This window comes from Callospermophilus lateralis, chromosome 10 (genome assembly GCF_048772815.1).
Source record: "Callospermophilus lateralis isolate mCalLat2 chromosome 10, mCalLat2.hap1, whole genome shotgun sequence".
In the NCBI taxonomy this organism is placed as follows: domain Eukaryota; kingdom Metazoa; phylum Chordata; class Mammalia; order Rodentia; family Sciuridae; genus Callospermophilus; species Callospermophilus lateralis.
Window position 1 is genome coordinate 117,475,398 of NC_135314.1, and position 26,597 is coordinate 117,501,994.

General features: G+C 40.6%; 1 protein-coding gene across 1 annotated transcript in view; it reads left to right on the top strand.

Moving 5' to 3' along the window:
- Slc9a9 (solute carrier family 9 member A9) overlaps positions 1 to 26,597 on the top strand; it is a 537,107-nt gene that overhangs the window by 246,942 nt on the left and 263,568 nt on the right. The window contains exons 7-8 of the mRNA XM_076867799.2: positions 3,263 to 3,401; positions 6,875 to 6,980. Coding sequence (XP_076723914.1) covers positions 3,263 to 3,401; positions 6,875 to 6,980 — 245 coding nt within the window. The remainder of the gene's footprint in view (positions 1 to 3,262; positions 3,402 to 6,874; positions 6,981 to 26,597) is intronic.

The following is a 26,597-nucleotide window of genomic DNA, read 5'->3' on the forward strand; positions in this document are numbered from 1 at the left end:
TGCACTGACAACCCCCAAAGTATCCACAACATGACTACATATAGTCAGTGCCCAGTTAAAATCTGGTGAATGGTGACTCATTTTGAGAGATGCTTCCTTTCGCTAGCCTCCTTATTTCCTGCCTGACTTCCTTTCTCCCTTCTTCTTCCCAGTCATCAACCTTCCTTCCATCAACCTTTATATAACCTGCCACATGACTGATACCAGGCCGTGTCCTGAGCATATGAAGAGGAACAAGGCCCAGGCCCAGCAAGCACATGAGCAGGTTCCCTTGAGGAGCCCTGACTCATGCCTACTGGGGCCCAGGGCTGACTCATCCCTGTGTGCAGGACCGTGCAGGCCAAGCTCCTGGGCTCGGCTACAGGATGCCAACGTTGACAGTCAGTGCTACTCAGCTCCCTGATATGGGTTCATGTGGGTTCCTAAAATGATGCCGTTTTTAAAGGAAGAAATAAGAGACTGACTTTGTGAACATGGTTTCTGTGTGACCCTAATTTCTCTTTTCCTCAGTCTATTTTATAAAAAGGAAAAAGGAAGAAAGGAGGGAGGGAGGGTTTGCTATACTGGCCCTATTCATCTCTCAGAAATGTTATAGAATTGAACCAAATTAAATGTAGGCGTAAGAGGACTAAGCATTATATCCCTGCGTGGGCTCCTATGTGTTCCGAGCATGGAGTCACGGGCTCAAGATGGCGCCTCCCACACCCCACCCACCTCGCCATAGGCCTGGTTATACACTTCGGGCTCCAGCCCTGATCACGCAGCTACACCTAGAATGTGCCCCGAACTCGCCCTCCTCCCTGCCTTTCTTCACTTTCTTCCCACGGCCTGGAAGACCCTCTCCCCATCACTGTGTGTCCACTTGAAACCTTGCTCAAATAACTACCTCCTTTATGTTAAAACAGTGCCCAATTCCTCTTCTGTCCCATTACATTTTGTGTATCTCTCTCAGCCTCACACTCAGCACTGGGACTAGAGCCATGTGTGTTGGTGTCTTGGCCTTTCTGCCTGGTTGCGACTTGCATGTACCAAGTGTTAATAAAATGTTGAGTAGAATTCTGCTCCCCTTCTCTGTGTGCCCCCTTGTCTGCCCCCAGCACCCTGTACCTAGTACATCACCTAGAACATAACAGAAACCCAGTGAGCCTGTCCTGGGGAGCCATGCATGGCAAATTCAATGGATCATCTGCATAGCCAGGGAAGTTAAGCCTTCCCCTTCAGTTAAGTCAAAAATCATGGGAAGAGTATATAATTGGACACACAGAGGCTGTACCCTGTTGGATGGCCTTCCCAAGCACAGACTCCAAATCAATGGGGTTATGGAGATGAGTTTAGGGAACACGCTGGGGAATTTTTTTTCAAATTATTTATTCTACATTGATTAAGAAGAAATATATTTATTACATCAAAATGTACATATGATAGCGTACATATTCTTTAATAAAATCTCTTACTTTTGAATATAAATGAGTTGATTTAAAGAAAAACATTAGATAAATAATGGTACAGAATATGGCCAAATGATGTGATGGTGGTATATTCCAGAAGCTGCCAGATAGAGAAAACCCTTCTAGGGGTGTGGAGATGGAGGGGAAGGGTAAAGAGATGTCTTTATCCTTTCAGTGGCTCAGATCTACTGGAAGCAGCCCTGGGAATTTCAGTTATTTACAAAGCTGCATTACCATGCAAAGACCTTTGTTTGAAAGGAAGAAAGAAGTGTAGCAGTTTCCTTGTCCATTGTTTCTTCCCTGGAATGAGGAAATCTGCTGAAAGTCAAGGCCAACACTTCAGACTTCACAGTCTTGGGCCCCAGGTTTCCTGATGGCCAGCGGAGGGTTACACCTTTCCCCAGGACTGGCAAATACAAAGGCCCCGAATATGGGTTTGCTTTTCCTTTTTTTCCTGCAAAGCATAACACTTTACAAAAAAGAAAATCACTTCAAAGGCAATCCTTTTCTCGCATATATTTCAGAGCTCCATTCAAGATCCACATTCATCTTCCTTATCCAATTACAGGATCAAAGCAGAAGTGTTTGGCCTACTTTGGGGGTTTAAAGACATCGAGGGGGAAACTAAGAACATTTAAAACTACCTTCTTTATGCCATGTATCTTCCAGAAGGAGAAATGGAATCTGTTCCCCCTGCACTGTCTTAACTAGTCTCTAGATGGAAAAAGTCGGGTCAGAGAGTTAACACGTTCTAATCATCTGAGCACAGAAGATTCAGTTACAGCTCTATAAATCCCAGTTTCATCTCAGTCATTGGGTCTAGTGTATTTTCTCTCCAAACTGCCATAGTCTTTTCCAGAATCACTGCCAAATTCTTGATTTTTCCTGATTAGTTTTAAATACCCCATGTTAAAAGAAAAATTGCAATAAATAAATAACTATTACTTCTTTTGTCTCCCTGAAGTTGCTAGTTCCCATGCATCTTTTCATTTTAATGCTATAATATGGAGTTCACATATCCCCAAAGAAGGCCCACCTCTTTATTCATATTAACACTCTAGGGTTTGAGGCCTTGTTTGTTTTTTTTTTTAAAGTACAATATCCTCAAAAATATTTAAGTGAACAGACTGCCTATTGGTGTATTGATTTTTCTCTATGGAAATAAATCTGTTGGCAGCCACCAGAATTGGGGTATAAAAGATGACCTTGGGCAGCTGCTGCCATTTGTTATGGTGGGAAGATGAGGGTTTTGTCTCTCCCTGGGGGTTAATATTGTGATGTTCTGAATGCCACCAGGGCTCTGTTTCTGAAGGGTTACGCTGGAGAGAGGAAGGCTTTGTGGTTTATGACAAGATCACGGCAGAATATTTTGTGCACGCCGTGATTTGTATCACCCATTTGTGCACAGGCCATAAAAGTGCACTTTTTATCAGGAACATTTGTGAATATATAACAGCACTGAAGACATATGGCCACTAAATAATTCACAGTTATCTATCTTCTCAGCAGATTCCGTATACACCTACCATGTTTTAATGCCTAGTTTGCTCAGAAACAATATTCTTTATGACCCTTCCAATATAAAAATGTTTACTGACTGGCAGAAATATATGAATACCATGGGATTGGACTGTAAGGTAAGAGAAAGCTTTCTGCTTTCTCTACCTCTTCTCCTCTTCATCCTTTCCCCCTCAACCCTCCCAACCAAACTTGTAGGACAAGGTGCCTCTCCCAAAGGGGGTGGGGACTGTGAAACTACTTATCTGGGCCATAAGATGGAAGTCACTGACTAATCTTTCCTCTTGTCTTTTCAGTTCTATATCCATTTACAGTCCCAAGGAGAATCCAAATGCATTTGACACCGCTGCGTTCTTCCAGTCTGTGGGGAATTTCCTGGGGATCTTCGCTGGCTCATTTGCGATGGGGTCTGCATATGCTGTTGTCACAGCACTGATATCCTTTATCTGTCTGTGGAAAGCTGGGGTCTTCTGAGAGCACCTAGTATCCATGGAATGTTTCTGAGGATGAACAACCCCCAGGCCAGTAAATGGTTCAAGTTGGATACAGCACTGCAAAGTCCATCTTGGTTCTGAGTGATCGTCCCTGGAGGCACAAATTGGCACCCAAGGCAGAGGGGGCCAGGATCTTTCTTGTCCAGGGTCAATACTAGCACTCTTGATAATGTCTCATCTTAGACTATCAACAGCCTTTTTAAAAAATGCAATGTAGGGAAAGTAGTGGGCAGAGAACATCAGCATTGGCTATACTAGGGTCGAGAGGAAGAACTGAAGGTCCAGCATCATGGACATAGGATGAACTGGGGGTGATAACCTGGCTGGGCTCTGCCTCCTTTTCATGCTTGTGACAGTCACTAGCCTACAGGATAAGCCAAGCCAGATATCACTACGGATTTAAAAAGTATCCATAACTACTGTATTGAAGGGAACCTGCAAACAATGCAGAAATGACATGTTTGCCATATCTGGGACACTGTGTCCTTGGATCCTTTCTTTGATGTTAGGGAGTAGGGAGGATGGGTAGAGTTCCTGAAGGATCCCGGGTGGGGTGGGAGTGTCCTTGTTCTAGTATGCTGTTCACCTAGAAGAGCTGGATGGGGCAAAAGTGAGTCAGAGTTGGGGAAGAAAGCCAGAAGATCAATGTCAACTGTGAGGACTTGAGGCCAGAGAGAAGAGACAAAAAGACAAAGAACAATGGCCAAAAATCCCAGAGAAAAGAGAAGAAAGGAATGTGGCCCACAAGGGATCAGAGCCCAAGGTAAGAAATGCAAACTGTTGGAGTCTTTTTCCATGAGAACTAGTCCTGAGATTCACTGAACAGCTGCTAAAATGTTCCATTCTAATGAGGGTGTCTACAAAGAGTCCAGATGAATAAAATATGGTGTCTGCCCACAATGAATGGCAAGCTTGGGAAGACGAGCTCTACACTGAGAACTGGATAGAAAGTGCCAAAGCTGTAGGCAAGCTATTGGGACTGTAAAAATTCAGAGAAAGACCACTGTGTCTGGAAGAGTCCAAGAGACTCGTGGCCAACTATTCCAAAAAATAATTTGAAAAGTGGTATTTTTATGCAGAGAAGGACCTTGGCTTGGCCTCGAAGATAGGTAGGATGGAGGCCAGGGCTATGCAGTAAGTACCCCAGGAAGGGAAGACCAGCATTTGCCCTGGTGGAGGTGGGACTGAAGAGAAATGGACAATAAGTTCATACAAGTGGGATGGAGGCTGCCGTGGAATACCTTGGAATGTTCTTTAAGAGGCTGAGTCTCGCTCTGTGGTCCACAACTAGCTGCTGAAGTTTTCTGCTCAGAAGAGGGACTCTCTTGTTTTTAACAAGAGAGAATCTGGTCCAGGGGATGGGTCAAAGGAAAGGGATTCAAACCAAGGGAAAACCACAGCGAACTGTGGAGAAGCATCAGAATGGAACCCAATGTTTAAAAAGGAGACTCTCTGGGACCTATGATAGGTTGTTCACAAGAGATGAAGAAGGGAAGACTCAAAGTCTACACCAAAGCTTGGTCCTGGAACCCCTGGAGAATGACACCTCCCCTGAGAGAAATAAAGTCAGTCAGAACTGGTTTCCAACAGCAAAAGTGATCCTACCCAGTGCTGTGGTATGTCGGGCCCTCCACTGCTTGTTCACAATGAAGTGCCATCCTCAACTAACCTGCACACCACCATATCAACAGTGCTTATTGGGCACTAACAGCTTAGAAAGGATAAGCTGTGGGCCAAAGCCATGTCATCAATAAGTGAGCCCAGAGTGAAAATGCATACTCCCAAACCACTTCTTCCTGTTGCATCTTAATCACTAGCTGGAGTTGCGCTGAAGGTCATGTGTGGTTGAGAACAGAGCAATAATAATGGTGACAGGAACACTTAGGCAATGTCTGGCCATGCACCACCTCACTTGGATCAACCTTGTAGGGCAGGTTATTATCATCCTCACTTGGCACACGAGGAAACCGAGGCATGAGGAGGTCAAGGAGCTCACGATGGGTCATGCACCAGTAACAATGAACATGACTCTAATAATATCATCTAATGTTCATTGAGAGGTGTACCATGTGCCAGAAGTTGCCCTGAGCATCTTGCATGGATTATCTCAGATTTTGCAAGGATGCCCAAAGGCAGGTGCTGTTATTATCTCAAGTTTACAGCTGAAGGAGCACAATTTAGGTTAAACAACTTGGCTAAGGCTGCACAGCTAGGACTTGCAGGGCCAACAGGCCTGAGGGAGGCAGGTGCACTGCTGTCCCTCCACCTGCATCCTCTCATCTCCCTTCCTGACTGAGGCAGAGTCTCCTCAGCTTATAGCTCCAGGCTCTGCACCTGGGGGTTAACTCAGAACCCAGCTACTTTCTAGAGGTGGTTAAGTAAAAAGAAGGCCCTGTAGCCCTTTGAGATCCTGTTACTTAAGCCTGGACTGAGTCTCATCTTTTTTATATATATAATTTAGATTATATATTTATGAATATATTTATATTTACTTATTTCTTTTTTTAAGAGCCTCCTCTTTAAGACAAATCAGAAGAGGAATTCTGAGGAATTCCTCTAAAAACAAAGGCTTCCCTCCTCCAAGCCACAAAAAGGGGTTTTGAAAGGGGCCTAAGGGCAGCCCTTTTTCACTCCATAGAGTTGCTTTTGGGGTCTTGCTAGTTCTATTTTCAGCAAAGATTTTTTTTTTAAAAAAAATTTATATCGCTAACAGAAAAAAATTAATATCACTTTTGTTGCAGGGTGCTTTTCTGAGTTTTTAACATGTACTAATTGGTATAACTGCCAATGAGGTAGACTGTAGTATTACCTCCACTTTTTGACAGGACATCAGAAGCCCAGAGGGGTCAAGAAATGTGGATATGGTGAATACAAACCCACATGGAGTCAGTTTCCGAGGCCATCGAGTCATCCTGCCTCCTGGCACTCTGTGCTTTCTAAACCATTCAAAACATTTTTAGCAACTTCACCTCATTCCACTCTCCACACTGTGGGAACGGGCACTGTCTTTATTGCCAGCCCACACAGGACAGGGGAAGGCCAGGCTGCTCCTTGGGGATCTCCTTCTAGCCATACTCTCCTGGGCTCCTGGGCACCTGCCACAGCTCTCCTAAGGGCACACCCCATGCATGGCCTGAGGCCAACTTCCAGAGGTTTTGCACCCACAATTTACTGGGTTTATACTCTTCGTAGACACCTCTGCTGTCTGAAAACAGGTTTGAATTATTTTCATGGGCATGTTCAGCCCCCAGCAAAGCATGGAATTCACTCTGGTCTTCCAAGAAGGGCCCATGGAGATTGGCACTGAAAATCAGTCTTTCACTCTGAAATATCATTACCAGATCAGCTTTTCTCAGCCAGTATGGTGATGTAGCTATCAAACCAGTTGGTGTTTCCCTTAACACATTTTATCACTTGACCAAATTTACCAAACTGTGTGAGTTCCCAATGCTGGAAACGGGCCTGTTTTTCCTCCTGTCCTGGAGTGCCTTCCTGTCCGCCGAGGCTGCCGGCCTAACAGGTCAGTACTTCATGCCGCACAGGGAGCTAGGGGTGTGTATGTGTGTGTGTGTGTGTGTGTGTGTGTTTATGCACGTGTCTAGGTGTGTACTCCTCCCTGACCCAGCAGGAGGTGAAATGAAGTCTCTCTCAAGGAGTGAATGTGAATGATTTGTTCAGAATCAGCCTCTCCTTGGTACCCTGGGGAGAAATCATAATAATAATCCATCCATTTTGTACATAATAGCTTCATAGAATGTCTCCAAAATGCTCTTCTCTCCTTGCTGGACGGGAGAGGATGTTGAGATGACTGATTTATAGGGGTGATGGATGACTTTACAAATGGAAGTCTGCACTTAGTGGGAAAAGGTACACACACAATCGTTCCATAGAGAAAGACCTTGGCTTTCCACCTGCCATCAGCACAGGATCCAGTGTAGACAGCCTCCCAGGGAATGGCCATCTCCCACACACCAGTGTTCACGATCTCTGCCTGTGTGCTTGGCAAGTCAGAAAACACAGATTCAATGTGGCAGCTTTGCACTTGCATGTCTCTTGGCACAGAAAGTCCACGTAGGGAGTCCTCTGAGGTGGGGCAGCTGATAGAGGGGCAGTCCCAAGGCCTGAGGGCCATGGATCCTGTGATCTGGCTTCCACAATTAGGTCGCCTTTCTGTGACTGTGAGGGTTTACGCTTGAGTAGCTGCAGTGATTGGGTGCTTTTCCATGTAGAAGAATCACTGAGGCTCCGAGCAAATGTCAAAGCTATTTCTCTCCTAAAAGCTGATTCCCTGCTTCTCCCAGGTTTCAATCCTGAATCCCTTGCTGCCTTCTGCATCTTAACTGACAGTCACATGGTGAGAATCTCTGCTAAAGTGTTAACCAATAACGAGACATGCTTCGCTGGGTACTTGCATTTTAGTAGGTGATGCTTTAAGTCTAAATAACAAATAACAATAAAAATTGACCTAAATTGAAGATGGACCATGAGCCAGGCTCTGGCTGGCTGCCTTTAACAGAAGATCTCATTAATTTATAGAAAGATTCAAAATAAGACACTATCTCCATTTTACTCAGTTAACATTGAGTGGTACACTAGGGTTTAAATTTTGCAAATGGAAGTCCAGATTCTGGACTCTTGAATACCAAGCATCACTACTTTGATGGAAGCTCACCTGTGGATTATTATGCAGACCTCCAAGAGTGGGAAGATAGAGTCCTAGGAGCCTGCCTGGTGTGCTTGATTCTGGCTGGTTTGGGCTCTCTTGTGAATGCTGTGACAAATTGTTTTAGCAGTGACAGCCTTCTTCTCTCATCAACTGACCCAACTTACTGCAGAGCCTCAATAGTGCTGGTGCTAGAACAGAAAGCTGCCTCCCAATTCCAAAGATCAAGATTCTGCCCCTATTAGGCCCTTGTACCCAAATTATTTTTAGTGCAAATTCTACTGTGTTAGTACATTGCCATGTTATTATGCATCTCAGAAAAAAACAACAACACTAAAAGAATAATCACATCCCTTAAATGAAATAACATAAACTATTGATATCATTGTCATTCCAAAAACTTGAGAGCCTGCCCCCATATTGTGTGCTCTATTTAGTACTTGTTGTAAAATGATCTAAGTAAAGTTGACAATAAGAATTAAACATTGTACCTTCCTGAAAGGTAAAGAAGTATGTTTAAACCACTGAATGTCTTTTAGTCTGCTGTTGAAGTTTAATGAATGCACATACTCTCTCTCTCTCTCTCTCTCTCTCTCTCTCTCTCTCTCTCTCACACACACACACACACACACACACACACACACACACACTATTGCCTAAGAGTCATACAGTGCATTTCTGTGTGTGAAAATGATCTATCTCAAAATCACATAACATGAGCCATGCATATCATGGGACCGTTTAGTTGAGGATAAATACAAAAGTGTTCTGAGAGAGTTTTTCTGCAAGATAGGGCAGCTGTTTGTTTCTATAACTTGGCAATAAACATGATTCTGAGCTTTCTGGAAGACAAAGTCAAAAGGGAAACATGAGAAGATATATAGGAATAAAAAGGAAATCACACTTATTTATAAAAATAGCAAATGTTTTTTTCCAGTACTAAAATTTTAGGAGAATTTATCACATGCATCCTTATGTAAGGAACTTTGAACATCAGAATGGAAAAAATGTATTTAATGCTACTTTTAGAGAAGATGGAGATTCATTCTTCCTGTGGTCATTTCTCATATTGACCTTCAAGGAAATCTGAGGCTGGTGGTATCAAGTATAATCCTCTGAGTTCCTCCCAATGTAATGATAAAATCTTTTTAGTTCTAGTCCATAGGTAAACTAATGTGATGCAAAGCTAAAATCTGGGGGAAAAAATTTAATGCTCAATAAATGAATATATAATATGGAATGCAGTGAATTAAAATGGAATGGGCTGTTAGTTTATGAATTATTACGTACCAGGCAGCAGTCACGAGCCTTGCTTACATGGTCAGGGCTCACTAAAAGCACTTCACTCCTAGAGAGGATGGTAGTGTGCATGGTACAGAATCCTCTAGCTGTGACCCTCCAAAGTGGGTCTTCAAGGACATCCACCAAGTGAACAGGACTCTAGGCCTGCCACCCCGCCACATAAGATTTCATGTGAAAAAGGGATTTCTGCTGCCTTAAGGAAAGCATACCTGTTTTAAAGTGTAAAAGTATATTTTTTTCATGTTTTCTTACTCCTATGTTAATATGTGTTTGTTGTGAAAATTTTAGAAAATGTAGATTCATGAAAGGACATAAAATTAGAATCACTTATATTGTTATTTCCTATCAATAACTATTACTAATATTTGTCTGTGTCTATCTAGTTAGAAATATATGTACAGATATATATATATGTTTATGTATTAACATATGCATTTACATACACACTCAAATATAGACACAATTATTTGCAAAAATAGCAAACTATATATAATATATATTATATATATATATATATATATATGTAATTACATATGCATGCATGTATTTATAATTATATTCCTGTCATTATTAAGTAATTTGCTCATTTTACAGGACCATTCATGGTGGAAGTTTTTCCATGATATTAAGTAGTACATTAACTCTCCATAATTTATTTTACATGATTGTTTGAAGTCTTTACTATTATTATTGTAATGATAATCCTTACAGCTAGGTGTATTAATTTTATTGACATAACCACATAAGAGTTAATACAAAGAGTAGAATTTTAAAGTTTTGTAGAGGTTTATCTAAATTGTCCTCTGGAAATTTCTTGTCCCTATCTATCCCACCAACAGTGTGGAAGAGGTTTCATTCACCCATGCCTTCTTCAACTTAAGACTTAGTAACCATGGCTAACCTGCTAACCACATTCCATTTCATTTTGGTTGACATTACATTTTTGCTGAAGAAAAGAATTTTAATGCAGAAAAAATTGTAAGCATTCCCTCTAAAAATTGGAAGAAGACAGGGATGCCCTCTGTCACCACTTCTACTTAACATAGTTCTTGAAACTCTAGCCAGAGCAATGAGACAGACAAAAGAAATTAAAGGGATACGGACAGGAAAAGAAGAACTCAAATTATCACTATTTGTAGATGACATGATTCTATACCTAGAAGACCTAAAACATTCCACCAGAAATCTCCTTGAACTAATAAATGAATCCAGCAAAGTAGCTGGATATAAAATCAACATCCATAAATCAAAGGCATTTCTGTACACCAGTGACAAATCCACTGAAAGAGAAACTAGTAAAACCACCCCATTTACAATAGCCTCAAAAAAATAAAAATAAGATACTTGGTAATAAATTTAACAAAAGAGATGAAATACTTCTACAATGAAAACTACAACACGCTAAAGAAAGAAATTAAAAAGACCTTAGAAGATGGAAAGATCTTCCTTGTTCTTAGATAGGCAGAATTAATATTGTCAAAATGACCATACTACCAAAACCACTATACAGATTCAGTGCAACCCCAATCAAAATCCCAATGGCATTCCTTATAGAAATAGAAAAGGCAATCATGAAATTCATCTGGAAAAATAAGAGACCCAGAATAGCCAAAGCAATCCTTTAGCAAGAAGAGTGAAGCTGGAGGCATTACTATTCCAGACCTAAAACTATACTGCAGAGCAATAGTAACAAAAACAGCATGATATTGGCACCAAAATAGACCTGTAGACCAATGATACAGAATAGAGGACACAGAGTCTAACCTACATAACTACAGCTATCTTATATTAGACAAAGGCGCTAAAAACGTACATTGGAGAAAAGATAGACTCTTCAACAAATGGTGCTGAGAAAACTGGAAATCCACATGTAACAAAATGAAATTATACCTCTGTCTCTCACCATGCACAAAACTCAACTCAAAGTGGATCAAGGACTTAGGAACTAAACCAGAGACCTTGCACCTAATGGAAGAAAAAGTAGGCCCAAATCTCCGTCACGTTGGATTAGGTCCTAACATTCTTAATAAGACTCCTTTAACACAAGAATTAAAACCAAGAATAAATAAATGGGATGGATTCAAACTAAAATGCTTCTTCTCCACAGAATAAACAATCAGTAAGGTGAACAGAGAGTCTACAGAATGGGAGCAAATATTTACCACAAGCATATCAGATAGAGCATTAATCTCTAGGATATATAAAGCACTCAAAAACTTTAACACCAAAAAAACAAGTAACCCAGTCAATAAATGCGCCAAGGAACGGAACAGACACTTCTCAGAAGATATACAATCAATTAACAAGCATATGAAAAAAATGTTCAACATCTCTAGCAATTAGAGAAATGCAAATCAAAACTACTCTAAGATTTCATCTCACTCCAGTCAGAATGGCAGCTATTAAGAATGCAAACAACAATAAGTGTTGGTGAGGATGTGGGGAAAAAGGCACACTCATACATTGCTGTAGGACTGCAAATTGGTGCAGCCAATCTGGAAAGCAGTATGGAGATTCCTTGGAAAACTTGGAATGGAACCACCATTTGACCCAGCTATCCCACTCCTTGCTTTATACTCAAAGGACTTAAAAAACAGCATACTACAATATCAAAGTTTATAGCAACACAATTCACAATAGTTAAATAATGGAACCAACCTAGATATCCTTTAGTAGATAAATGGATAGGGAAATTTTGGTATATATACACAATGGAATATTACTCAGCATTAAAAGAGAATAAAATCATGGCATTTGCAGGTAAATGGATGAAGTTGGAGAATATAATGCTAAGTGAAGTAAGCCAATCCCCCCAAAAAACAGATGCCAAATGTTTTCTTTGATACAGAGGATGCTGACTCATAATGGCATTGGAGGGGGAGCATGGGAGGAATGGAGGAACTTTAGATAGGGCAAAGGGGAGGGAGGGGAATGGAGGGGGTAAAGGGGTAGGAATGATGGTGGAATGAATTAGACATCATGACCCTAAGTACGTGTATGAAGACCAAATGGTATGAAAATATTTTGTGTACAATCCGTGACTTGAAAAATTGTGCTCTATATGTGTAATATGACATGAATTGCATTCTGCCATCATGTATAGTAAATTAGAATAAATAAACAATTTAATTTTAAAAAAAGAATTTTAAGTACACATCTGTATTTGTTGGCATTTCTTCTTCAGCAAACTACTTGTCCATCCCCTTTGTCCTTTTCTCCTGTTGAAATGCTGATCTTGGTTTGTCACATTGTGTTTTAATTGCTCTTTACTTATTAAGAAAATTAACCTTTTGACTCTCTTTCAGGCTAGAAATAATTTTCCAATTTATACTTGTACCTTTTAAAATATGAGACATTTCGTTTGGGTCAGGGAAAGTAGTTAGTATGCACATTTTCAAGTTTTGTGTGGTTAATTGTATCTCCTCCTTAGAAAGTCCAAGTGTTTCCTCTAACAATAATATATGCTTTCTTCTAATAGGTGTCTGGTTTTATTTTTACAGTGGAATCCAAATGGAATTTGTTTTGATATGAGGCATGGGGTCTATAGGAATTTAATTTTTTTTCCTGATAGTTAATCACTTATCCTATCAACCTTTTCCTAGAAATTTGGAATGTTTATACCATTTCATTTATTTTAGCTTTGTGGTTCATTTTAATATCTAGTAAATCAATCTCTCATACCCATACCCCATTTTTCAAAAGTTCTTGAGCTACATATTTAGTATTCCACATGGACCTGAAAATAACTTCAGTTTCCAAATAGAAGATAACTTTGGGATTCCAACTGGGGGCGCATGATATTTTTAGATTAATTGAAGAGAAGTGGTGTTTTTATAACCTGAGTCTTCCCACACAGGAATATGTTATGTCTATCCATTTATTTAAGTCATATTTTATGATCCTCAGTAAATTTTTATAGTCGTCTTCACATTAGATCTACAAATTTCTTGTTAAGTATCTTTTTAGCTATCTTATATTTGGGGGTGCTATAATGAATGGAAACTTCTTCCACTGTAGCTTCTAGCTGGTTATCGTGTGTGTGTGTGTGTGTGTGTGTGTGTGTGTGTGTGCGTGCGCGCGCGCACGTGTGCATCTAGATTTCTCTGCCCTATTTGATTGACTTTTTGAAGCTCTGAAATTCAGATCTAGAGCTGATGTGCTGGATTAGGATTAACAGGTAGAAGTTACCATGGGCTGTCAGCTCAACAGCATTAACTGAAGCCTCCTAGCACTCAGTAAATACGTTCTGAGCAATGAAATGAATGATTTTAACTCAATTAAAGGGAAAACTTCCCAAATCTGAATAGCAGACTAGTAATTGATTTATAAGGTCATAAGTGCTTGGCTGCTTGATGACATTCCTGCACCTTCTTTACGTCCCCTGGCCAGGATATTCCTGAAGAGATCCATATATCAAGGAAATGATTTATCATAAATTGTATTCATCTGTACTTTGTTTTCCTAGCTAGCAACTTAAAAATAAAGCTGCATAGTCCTGAGGAGAAGAGCACAGTAAAGAGGGGCGTGGTGGTCAGGTGTGAGGCTGGGCTGCCTGGCACCCCATCTTACTCTCCCTGGGAATCATACCCTGATGTCTCTTCGGGAACCAACCACCAACCCTCCTCTTCTGGATGGCATCTCCTTAACCAGATGTCCCACCCTCCTGTGCTAAAGAGAATGAGGACTCTGAAGCTATGTCAATCAGGCACCCTTTCCCTGGAATGTGAAATCTCGCAGGGAGATGCAGGAGGATGTAAAGCTCTCCACATCTGTTCTTTCCAGCAGCCGAGCCCTACTGAGCCCTCCTACTGATTCTTGCCACCAGGTCCCCAGAACTGCCAAGAGAGAGCTCTCAGGCTCCTTCCACTGACCTCATTCTGGTTTCAGCAGGCGGAGTCCATTTTTATTGCTTACAAAGAAACTGAAATGGTACAAGTAAAAGAGTAAACCAGAAGCTATTTTATCCAAAGAAACTGCATAACTTGGAGACCGTTAGAAAGGAAGTGAGGTTCAAAGGCAGTACAGTCTCCAGGCTGGGATCCTTGGGACCATCTTGTGCCAGGTGCACACTTAGCAACAAACAAAAGGAATCAAGCTTTTAAAGACAGATTGCACGGGGTTCATTATGCTGCCATTCTGGCTGCCATTTCAGCTTCTTATCGGATTCATCACGAGCACTTCACTGGGGGGACATGCTCATTACCACATCTCCTGCATTCACTTCCAGTTGCTACTAATTTGATGATGATCATTTGATTTATTTTGATCATCTTTTACTTCAAGGGCCACATTTGCAGCCACCTCCTCTCGGTCTCTTGCAAATTGCACCTGCAAATGTTCAATAGTCACATGGAAGAACTTGGTTTTGTGGAAACAAGTGGCTTTTAGACATGCAAATGAGGGTTGGTATTTCTATTACCCAGAAGTCTGATTTTCTGCTCTTGGAAATATACAAGTGAGGTTTGAAAAAAAATTTTTTTTACTTGGGAAGACAGGACAGAATATAAAATACAAGCAAGAGGTCTTTCTAAGAGATTGTGCATGTGGAAATGGACTTCAGGGTCTCTATAAGCCAGGAAAATTAGGAAGAAAGAATATATGTGAATATGTCTGCCCTACTTAAAAAAAAAAAATCATCCATGGAGGTATGTCTCTGGTTTCTGGCTCTTCTGACTTGCCCAGGGACTGGAATAAGTCATTCTATTAATTGGTACCTCATTTTCTTCACTACTAAAGTAAAAGGATTTTACTATTTTCTAATGGGAGGACACTGTCCCCATACAGAATGTGCCTTTTAAGTAAATACATGACCCTCAGCTCTCCTCTCCATCAGGTACCCACACACCTGCTTCCCCGATTTCTGATTTTCTTATCCAGAGGCCTATTTACTAAAAGTCATTAGGTTACTGAGCCATTATTTTAAATTGAATATTGAAAATAATTCAGCAGTATTATGTACAGCATAATCTCTAATAGAATTGAATCCTGTCATAGAAGCTGCTTTTCAGTTTATAAAGATAACCAAAAAGCACAGCTGGACAGGTTGTTAGAAAATTCATTTTTATAATCTGTTTCCCAGCTGAGACTTTGGGGGTCAGGTTTTTTTTTTTTTTTTCAAGAAACAGACTTTCAGGGCCTGTCATTAAACACCCGAAGAGTAGGATTTCTAATGGCAACACTGACACCACGTCTAATGACTTCCCTGCTTCCAGGCAGTGCTGGAATAACGGCAGCTTCCATTTTTAGCTTCCTGGGGCCTATTTTATGTTCACCAGAGGCAAAGGAGGGGGAGGGGCCATTGGCTTGGCTTATTCTCTCATACAAAAAGTTAAACAATGCAACCCACTATTTACTGAGCTTAGAATGACCTCCATCTAAGGAAATAAATGTTTAAAAATATGAAGAAGAAGAAGAAAAAAAAAGTCCTGATTACTAAGTAATGGTGTTCAGTGAATCTAGAGAGTAGAAGACTGAAAAAAATTTTATAAATGTAGAAATGTAAAAATAAGTTACACTGGTCCATTCACTAGGGAGTCAGACGGGATGTCTGAAATATGCACATAACACACACGTGTGGAGTTCAACATGAAGGGTGAGATCGGTGGAGTCCCTTCACCCGGGCATATTCCCCTTGGTCTGCAGGCACAAGGACCCCCTCCCACTGTCATGGTAAGGAAGAGCTGACACTTGGCAGCTCGGGTCTGCTTACCTGTTCATCAGCTCAGTCCGTGGAAGGCTTCAGTGGAGTAAGCAGTCAGGAGAAGGGGGTCTTGGGAACATTTTTCTCTTTTACAATAAACAAGAAGGAAAGATTTCCAAATGAAATGACCATGACCAGACACCGTGTGTCTCCACTTGACCTGTGGCAAGAAACTGGTTCTTCACATCTCACCTCCATCAACTCTCAGATGGGCAAAAATTGGTTTGGAACTCTTAAAGAAGGCTTTTAGCTCCGAGGGGGATGTGTTCCATTTGACTATTCCCTGATGCATCAAATGTCTGAGTGGAAACAATATTCCTGGAGCTCAGTAAATACAACTCCAGGAGAGGACTCGGCTTGGATCTTATCTCAAAAACAGCTTCTAAGTACGTATCATTAGGCAGCATTTCTTAGCTTAAAACTTCCCCTGCTTTTATATTGCAAGGACCATGTGATTGCAACTTAACCAACACCTCACCAACAAATGAGGGGCCCCGGTGAGTATCTGCAGAGACAAAAATAAAACCTGGAGGCTCAAAATAATAGGCATTCAAGCTGTGGAGATAGGCACCCAAAATTCTCAAGGGGATTAGTTATCCAGCACAGGGAACCACCGCTGAGCATGCTGGGATGTCATCTCCACAAACACAGAGTACCACTCCTCCTATTGACAACTCCGTGTAACTCACACCTGCTCTTTCTTGAACCAAATTGCTCTTCATTTCAATATGCAAACAACCTGCACGTGCAACGAAAGTAGTGGACAAATTTACCCCTGCTCTCATCACTGTAAATATGTTCAGTCTTGATTTAACATCTCCTCCAGGTGCCAGGAGGCATTAAGAATAAAGAGGAGATTCATTCTTTCTCAAGAACCCATCTATAAGCTTGTAGAAAATTATGAAAAGATGACACAAATAACCTTTATATAAGTGAAGGAGAAAAGGAAGTCAGAAATAATTCCTAGCTCCCCATACCCATTACATCAATGATTCCTTCACCAAATGGGGAGTGCAAGTGAATGCATAGAGGCAAAAGTTCATGGGGTGGGGGGATCCCATGCAAGTGTGGATTGTCCACCTGGCAATTGGATATGCACATCTGGGATGAGATTGCTAGTTAGAAATTTAGGCAACACTGGTACGAATGTGTTAGCGGTTCCAAAGAAATGGAAAGGCAAGGAGGCTAATCCTGATGGATACCAAAACTGGAGGTGAAATGCCAGGGAGCTAAGCAAAAAGGATTTTTCTTCTTCTCCAGACCTCAAGTTTATTTGTATAAATACTCGCTACTACCTTAGGAAGAATTTACCTAGGGAATTTGTTGCTGTTGTTTTGTCGTTAGATGGAGATTGATAAGCCTTTCAGTATAGACATGAAGTTAACAATTAAGTGCATGTGTGTGCTCAGCACTGAAGAAACCAGAAATAAGACCCTGGTTTCCTATTATTTTCTATATTGATGTTCTTATATTCCACAGACTCATGTCTAATCTGCCAACTATGGAGTTGCCAAACATGGCCCACTAGACAGTAATTGTACTCTTTGGAAACTTGGATTCTTTCATATTCCCTGAAGGAGTTATCCATTTTGTTAAATCTTTGACTTCTCAGTTCCAGGTTCACTTTCAGTGGTGGTAGGAAACCTGTCAGAAATGTCTCTTTTTACTAGATCAAGAATAAATAAAAGTGTGGCGTGGAAAAATAACCCATCAACCTTAAAACCCCTCTGAGTACTATCTGAGAGCAAGACACATTTTTTCTTTTTTACTCTCTTTCTGTGTTCTGATGATATAATCAATATTTCCTGTCCAAAAATGCAATATTCTCCAGTCTTAGAAACCCCTCAAGTCTGCATTTAATGTCAAAGAAAATCATGCTCCATGTGACAGACATTTATTTTTCTGCTTCTGAATCTGAAGGCTTCATCAACTTTTAATGAGAAAAGAACTGTGGGTTGTTATCAGCAGCAGAGACCCCAGGTGAGAATAGTCTTTGAATAGAGCATTTGCATATAAGAAGAAAATGGCCCTGCCACTAACCAATCCATATAGATACCTACTTGAATATGAGGATCAAAGTCAAATCTCTCCCCATTCTTTTTTTTTTAAACAAATAACATTTCTTGTAATAGAGATTAATTCCATTGACAAGCCTGCAGATGATCACCCGGTGTTTCCTGGGCACTGTTACGGGTTGGGGAAGTGGGGAAAAGGAAGTTTGTGGACTTTCCCTTGAGGAAAACTGGTCAAGAGGGAGACCCAGGGTAGGCAAGATGACAGAAAGTCAGTGTGAATCTGTGGGGTCTCATGCAATTCTTTCATCTGTTTATACAGATCTTGATGCAGTGTAAAAATGAAACCACTCATATCATAGACATTTAAAATTAGAAGGTGCTTAGAAGTTATCTACCGTAGCATTTGCCAGAGTTTCTTGACAGTGACTGGAAAAAAAATAAAATAAAATAGATTTATCATGCACCATATGCGTGTATATTTATTTTTATTTATTAACCATAAGCATAATTATATTAGAATCTGCAAAAGTGCTGATTAAAATTGTGAAGTTCTCATATTTTCTACCACCCTTCAGTGGATTGTCTCACATGCCCCAATTTGAAGACCACTACTGCTAACCACCTTTTCAACTCAGGACAAAACATTGGTTCAGGCACGACTCCTTATGTGCTACATTTATTTTCTTACATAATTTACCACCACACATTGAACCTTTATTGTATAAGCAAGTAAATAGATATACACAATATGCTCTCTGAGAGGGTCAGGAAGTAAGAATCATGGAAAACTGTGAAAATAGAACTTGTATTGTCCTCTGAAAATTGATGTCTCTGAAAATAATTTACTTACCAAAAGGATCATTATTTTTCCCAAATAATTATAGACCTCCTTATGCTATTTCCTAAATTTCTTTCTTTGCCAATTAACTTAAGCTGATTTGTGTGCTTCTTTGTGGTTTCTCAAAACAGTTCTTTCAGCTAGTGTCAAAAGTGTTGGTTCTAGTTTTGTTCAAAATTTCAGAAATGAGCGCTTGGAGCTAATCCTTTGGGGATCTTGTCCATCACTGGACAGATGCTAAAAGGTAGTCTGTGTACAAACATGAGTCAGATACTCCTATTTTCTCTGATTTCTTTCAGAGTTTCTTATTTATTTCAGGTTCAGATTTTTTAGCATGTCCTACTCCACGAAAACATAAATATAGGTACATGATTCCATTCATTACTGCCATAGGACCCCATAAATACAACTTCAATCCAAGATCTTACTCATGCAATGTACCAATCGCATTGAATGGTGCTTGTCTATCTAGCAGAGATGGAAATAGAATAATCATATTTTATTTTTGTTGAAAAAGAACATGAAGAACTGTTTTGTCAGTAGAGAACAGACAAAGTAGATGTCTAATTTTTATGAATACTAGGACTAATAGAACATGCAAGATACTTTAGAAATTTATAACAATGTTTGACAATTAACCATAGCTGATTCTCCCAAGTTTTGTATTTAGAAATGTTATAGTTGATTGATTTGAGTGTGTATTTATTTCTCATCTATAATGGATTCAAATCCAAAGCGGGATAGTAGAGCATGTTTCCCAGACACCCACCCTGTCCCCTACCTCTCTCCCTTTTCTCATGTTGGGTTCTCTATTCCTGAACCTGCACCCCCAATTTTTTTTCCTCATCTTTCAAGACTCAAATGCCTTTGTGTCCTTCAGGAAAACTTTTCCCTATGCCTCCCCAACCTTCCCAACCCAGAAAGAAGTCACTCCCTCTTGGGGTTCCTATTTTTTTGTGTCACCCAGTACAGTCTACTGGGTTTTAGATGTCTTCGTGTAATATGCTGCCTCTGTCAGGAGACTGAGCACTGCTTGGAGCCTGGGACTAGGTTTACTCAGGCTTGCGCTCCCCACAGGCATGACTGATGCTTGGCTCCTATAGACCTCAACAGATGAGTAGCAACTGCGTGACTCACGGGTAGCCAGGCTAACTCGTGACCATCTGGTACCTTACACTGAGGGCTACTGAGAGTTGTTCAAGTTTGGATTCCTGGGAGTAAGGAGTATGTTTGCACCTGCTTTCCTTGATATTGCACTGAAAAGGAAGAGAAAGCAACCAAAGATTCCTAAAGGTATCAAACGTGGGAAGCTATAGTATTTCTCCCCCAGCCACTTATGGACCAGAGAATATTGTGTTTGTCCCTGAAATGAACTTCTCCAAATTATCCTTTCTTCTCACACTTCTTTCATGTACTTAGGATATCTAGGCTCAATACTTATACTAACTTACTTACTTAATATTCGTCATATTAGTTTATACTCAGAACAGACCCATGAGACAGGTGGCTGCTCTCCAAATGAAAATTCTGAGTCTTCAATGTTAAAGCCACTGGCTCATGCCACCCATTTTATGACAGTGTCCACACCAGACAATGAACTGGCGGGGATGGAGGCCGGAGAGGCCCTAGGGACTGAGAGGTCTGGAACACGCTGATACAACTCTTAGTTTTACGTACCTAGTCCCCATCCTGCATGTTCTCTCTTTTCATGAATCTCTCTGTGTTTAGGCCATACTTTCTTTTTCTTATTTCTTTTTTTTATTGGTTCTTTTTATTCATGACAGTAGAATTCATTTTGATGTAATTATACAAGCATGGAATGCATCTTATACTAATTCATACTCCCATTCTTATAGATGTGCTCTGTGGTGAGATTTACTGTATTATACTCATATAAGTACAGAGGAAAATTATTTTGGATTCATTCCACTGTCTTTCCTATTCCTATTCCCACTCCCTTCCCTTCATTCACCTTTGTCTAATCTATTGAATGTCTACTCTTCCCTGCTCCCCTTGATTAGCTTCCACATATCAGTGAAAACATTCAACTTTGGCTTTAGGGGATTGGCTTATTTCACTTAGCATGAGAGTCTCCAGATCCATCCATTTACTTGCAAATGTCATAAAGTCATTCTTCTAAATGGCTGAATAATATTTCATGGTGTATATATTCCATGTTTTTCTTTATCCATTCATCTGTTAAAGGGCATCTAAGTTGATTCCATAGCTTAGCTGTTGTGAATTGAGATGGTATGAATCAATGTTCATAGTGTGAACCACAGAGTGTGGTCGCATCACTACAGTATGCTAATTTTAAGTCTCTAGGATATAGACCAAGGAGTGGGGTAACTGGGTCAAACAGTGGGTTCCATTCCAAGTTTTCTAAGGAATCTCCATACCGCTTTCCAGAGTGGTTGCACCAATTTGCAGTCGCATCAGCAATGTATGAGTGTGCCTTTCTCCCGCATCTTTGCCAACACTTATTGTTGCTTGTGTTCTTATTTACTGCCATTATGACTGGAGTGAGATGGAATCTTAGAGTAGTTTTGATTTGCATTTCTCTAATTTCTAGAGATGTTGAACATTTTTTCATATACTTGTTGACCATTTATATTTCTTCTTCTGAGAAGTGTCTGTTCAGTTTCTTTGCCCATTTATTGATTGGGTTTTTGGTTTGTTTGTTTGTTTGGTTGGTTTTGGTGTTAAGTTTTTTGAGTTCCTTGTATATTCTCAACATTAATACTCTATCTGAAGTGCAGGTAGCAAAGATTTCCTCCCATTCTGTAGGCTCACTCTTCACGTTCTTGATTGTTTCCTTTGATGTGAAGAAGCTTTTTAGTTTGATGCCATCCCATTTAGTGATTATTAATTTTATTTCTTACACTTTAGGAGTCTTGTTAAGAAAATCAGTTACTGAGCTGAAATGTTGGAGCATTGGGCCTCCAACATATTCTAGTTTGTTCAGGGTTTCTGGTCTAATTTCTAGATCTTTGATCCACTTTGTGCAGGGTGAGAGATAGGGCTTAAATTTAAATATTCATTTCTATTATGTTTTTATCCTATTTATTTCAGATTCATTTTCATGTCACTGTCTAACTTCTTGAGGTAAACAGTTCATTTATTATCAAACTGTTTTCTAATGAAATGCAGGTAAAGCTATAAATTTTTCTCTAAATAGTCATTTGGTTTTTAGCCCATTGATTTTGATAGGGTATGTAGTATGCTTATTATTTTTCATTTCTAAGTAAATTAAAATTTCTAATTTGATTTCCTATTCAATCTGACTGTATTAATAATAATTAATTTTAAAATGCCCAATGGATACATTTATTTAGCTATTTTTTGTTAGTTTCTAATCTTATAACACTTTGATCAAAAGATAAAAACAATTTATTACCTCACAATCACAGGATGTGATTTGTTTGCTTTTAAAAAATTTGTTTTTGGAAAGAGAAAAATTCTTGAACTATTTTTTGGCAAAATATATCATTAATTGTATTCCATGCAAGTAATTTCTTTCACATTCTAGTATTGCTGACTGAGATCAAAAGGAAATAATTTAAAAGTAAAGAAAAAAGAAATAGAATGAAAAAGGAAAAAAAAAAGAAAGAAAAATGTTTAAGTCTCTCAAATGTCCTGGATGATAATTGTTCTCTGAAATGAAAATTATTTCATAGAACTATGTCAATTCTGGAAAGCCAGAGAAAGAAGAATAGAGAACAAAACACAAGGATATAACTTTAAAACATTTTTTAAATATATTTTTAGTTATAGATGGACATGATACCTTTCTTTTATTTGTTTATTTTTTATGTGGTGCTGAGAAATGAATCCAATGCCTCACAAGTGTTAGGTGAGTGCTCTACTACTGAGCTACAGCCCAGCCCAACATTTAAAAATTATCAAAATATACTTATTTGACAAAGAAAGGGGGTAACAGTTACTGTGTCTCTCCTTTGGAGCTGTTCTCTAATTGTCCCCAAATGCTAAGGAGACAAGAATAAGGTGAAAGTCTCTTTTCAGGACTATGCAAGGTCAAGGCCCAGCCACTGCAAGGGTAAGTTGAGACTCATTACTATATTTGGTCAAAGACGTGCCCCTTGAAGTTCTGCCCAGAGACCAGAAGCATGAATGTCTCCTGAGAATGTGCCCATGAACAAATGTGAGCTCTGCCCCATCTCCTGAAGCAGAATCTGCCTTTGAATGAGACTCCAGGTGACTTGGTGACTTAGTGATTTGTATACACACTGACATTGTGGCGGTACCGGTAGAGTTCAGAAATCTCTCTTGCCTGGTACAGATTGCTGGGCCACAGTTGAGCTTCCAAGGCAGGTTCCATGGCACTGAGAGAAGCCAGTCCAAGCCCCAGGACTAGAGAGGCAAAGGAAAGCCAGCCCGGGAGCTCCTAAAAGGGAACTGTGAGGCTGGGATCCAGACCTCTGAGGACTCTGCCTGGCTGCAGCTGCTTTCTCTGAGGGGTGCCATTAAGGCTGGACTAGATGTGCAGGAACATACAAAAACAAAATCAGAAACATCAGAGGCTGGATCTGCCTGTCAGCACCATGGTGAAGACCCACGGCTGAGATGCAGCTGACAAAGAGCAGGCACAGAGGCAAAGTGAGTCCTTCTCTGCTCCAGGGTGCTAGTCTCCCTCCAGGGCTGCACAATGGCAGAGCCTAGCCACACTGGCTAAGGAGAATGTGGTTTGTAGACCTCCAGTGCCAGGGTCAGAGCCAGGAAAGAAGGGTGAGTTTGGAGCTCAGAGCTTGAATAGATGACTGGCACAGAGAGCACCTGGCCCCTTCCTTTTCTTTCTTATATGTAACTGTCTGAGATCCAGGGCATTTAAGAGAGTCATCCAGATGCCCACATAACAGTAGCGCTAGTAGTACTAGGCATGGGTATATAAGAACATAATGACAGTGGAAGTGACATTCTAGCAGGGTGCAGTGGTGCATGCCCGTAATCCCAGTGACTCGAGAGGCTGAGGCAGGAGGATCACAAGTTTGAGGCTAGCCTCAGCAACTTAGCCAGACTTTGTCTTGAAATAAAAAATAAAAAGGATTGGGGATGTGGCTTAATGGTTAAGCACCCCTGGGTTCAATCACCCCCCCTAAAAAGAACATCCCAAAGACAGAAAACTGTCACCTTTCAATTTGTTTCTGTGGCAGAGAGTTTTATAGATGCAGTGGTCCTCTTTGTCCACAGAAGGTTTGTCTCAAGACCCCCCGTCTATGCCTGAAACCATGAATAGTGACAAACCCTGTGTATATCCATCCATCTTTTCATATGATAAAGTCCAATTCAAAAATTAGAAACAGCAAGCTATTAGCAATAACTAACAATAAAGCAGAAGAATTCAAACAATATATTAGACTAGAAATGATTTAACACCTATGGGTTGTTATTTCTAGAAATTTCCATTTAGGATTTCCAGGCTGCTGTTGATTGTGGGTAACTGAAACCCCAGAAAGTGGAACTGCAGATAAGGAGGGACCACTGTCACAGGGGTATTTAGATGAGACATTTCCAAAATGTGTTTGCACTTGTGAAAGTCATACTAATTACAGTAATTTGTGTGATTTAATTAATTACCAAGCTATAAAGTTATGATTACATATGCTAATCCTAAGGGTCAGATCCACTTGGTGGCTTTGTTTTTCTTGTGATACTCAGCCTCTGGTCACACTGGGCTCACTCCTCATGGTTTGTTGTTCGCATGATGCACACATAAGACGTAAGACCCCAGAAGTGTTTAGCCAGGACATTGCTCGATACTGCTCTACTGGAATTAAGGAAAGAAAAACAAATGTGGCAACTGAGGGAAAACCTCCTCAAATGACAAGCCTGGTCAGCGCCGATATGTCATCTTCATCATCAGATCTTTGACCTCATCCCCGGGAAATCCAAAATAATGTTTTTTTGATGGCTCAGGAAGGCCTTTAAAACTTCACAGATGGTCTAATATAGGCCGGAAAGCACAGAGAGTCTGTGGAACGTGGAATCTCGGCTCTGCCACTTCCAAGGTGACCTTGAGTAGATTACGTCAGCGTCTTTCTCATTTGAGAGCAAAAGAAAACGTTCATTTGTGTGTCGGACAGGTACTCCTGGAACGCCTACCACGTGCCTGGTACTGTTCTCGGGGTTAGGGACCAGTGAATCCCTCTATTCTTAATGAGATCTGTATTTCAGTGCAGGAAGGCAAACAGTAAACACAGAAATAGAGCACATGTTAGGTGGCGGTAAATAATATGGGGAAACAGCAGGATAGGTGACTAGGGAACCATGAGGAGTCATTTGTACGGAGTGAATAGAGAAGCTTGCCTGAGAACATAACATCTGAGGGGACACTGTGGAGGAGAGCCTTCCACCCACTGGGACCTGGAAGAGCAGCAGCTCTATGGTGGAACAGGCTGGAGAAGATAGTGCCAGGCTGGGAATGTGGCAAGAGATGGGCCCGGGAATTACAGAGAGGGGAGAATGGTGCCTGCCCAGATCCTGGGAAAACATGGCAAAGATTTGAGCCAAGGACTGACATGATCCAAACATTTCTGGGTGATGAATAGAACCAACTGGGGAAGGTGGAGATTCCAGTTAGGAAGATATTGCCATAATCTAGGCCAAAAATGATGGCGGCTTAGAAAAGGATGTTAAGGGTTTGAGGTGTTGAAAGGTGGCTGAGCTCAGAGTAAACGTGAGAGGACAGGCCAACAAAATTGCCAACACACCGTGAGAGGAGAAGTGGAGGGTGGTCTCACAGTTGTGGCCTGAACAGCAAGAGAATGGCTGTGCCCAAGGTCGTGGGAGGGGCTGGTTAATTATGGTAAAACTGTTGTGAGATGATAAAGTTAGGCAGTAATCAAGAAGATGAAATTATGGCACTGACTGGTAAATGGATGGAACTGGAGAATATCATGCTAAGTGAAATAAGCCAGTCCCTAAAAACCAAAGGCCAAATGTTCTCTCTGATGCTAACACACATCAAGGCAGGGAAAGAGTAGAAGTTCATTGGATTAGACAAAGGGAAATAGGGAAGGGAAGGGGTAACCCCACATCATGTTCAACCACAAGAATGGGATCCTAACTGGAATGGGTTGCACCCCATGTATGCATAATATGTCAGAATACACCCTACTGCCATGTATATCTAAAAACAACAACAACAAAAAAAAAAAAAAAAGAAAGAAAAAGAAAAAGGAAGATGTAAATGCAGCCAGCCTAGTTCAGTCCACAGTACCTATTCAGCCCTCCTCTTCCCTCTGCAACTCTGGTGATCCCGTCTTTCATTTTTGTAAGTTTTTTTTATTTTGTTCACTTTAGTTATACATAATAGTAGAACGCATTTTGACACACTATACAGACATGGAGTATAACTTCCCATTCTTGTGGTTGTACATGATGTGGAGTTATACTGGTCGTGTATTCATAGATGAACACAGGAAAGTGATGTCTGATTCATTCTACTGTCTTTCCCATTCCCCATCCCTCCTCCCGTCCCCTGCCCCAGTCCAATCTGGTGAACCTCCACTACCCCCACAACCCTACCTATTGTGAGTCAGCATCTGCATATCAGGGAGAACACTCATCCTTATTCTCAGATCTCAGAACAAAGTTACTCT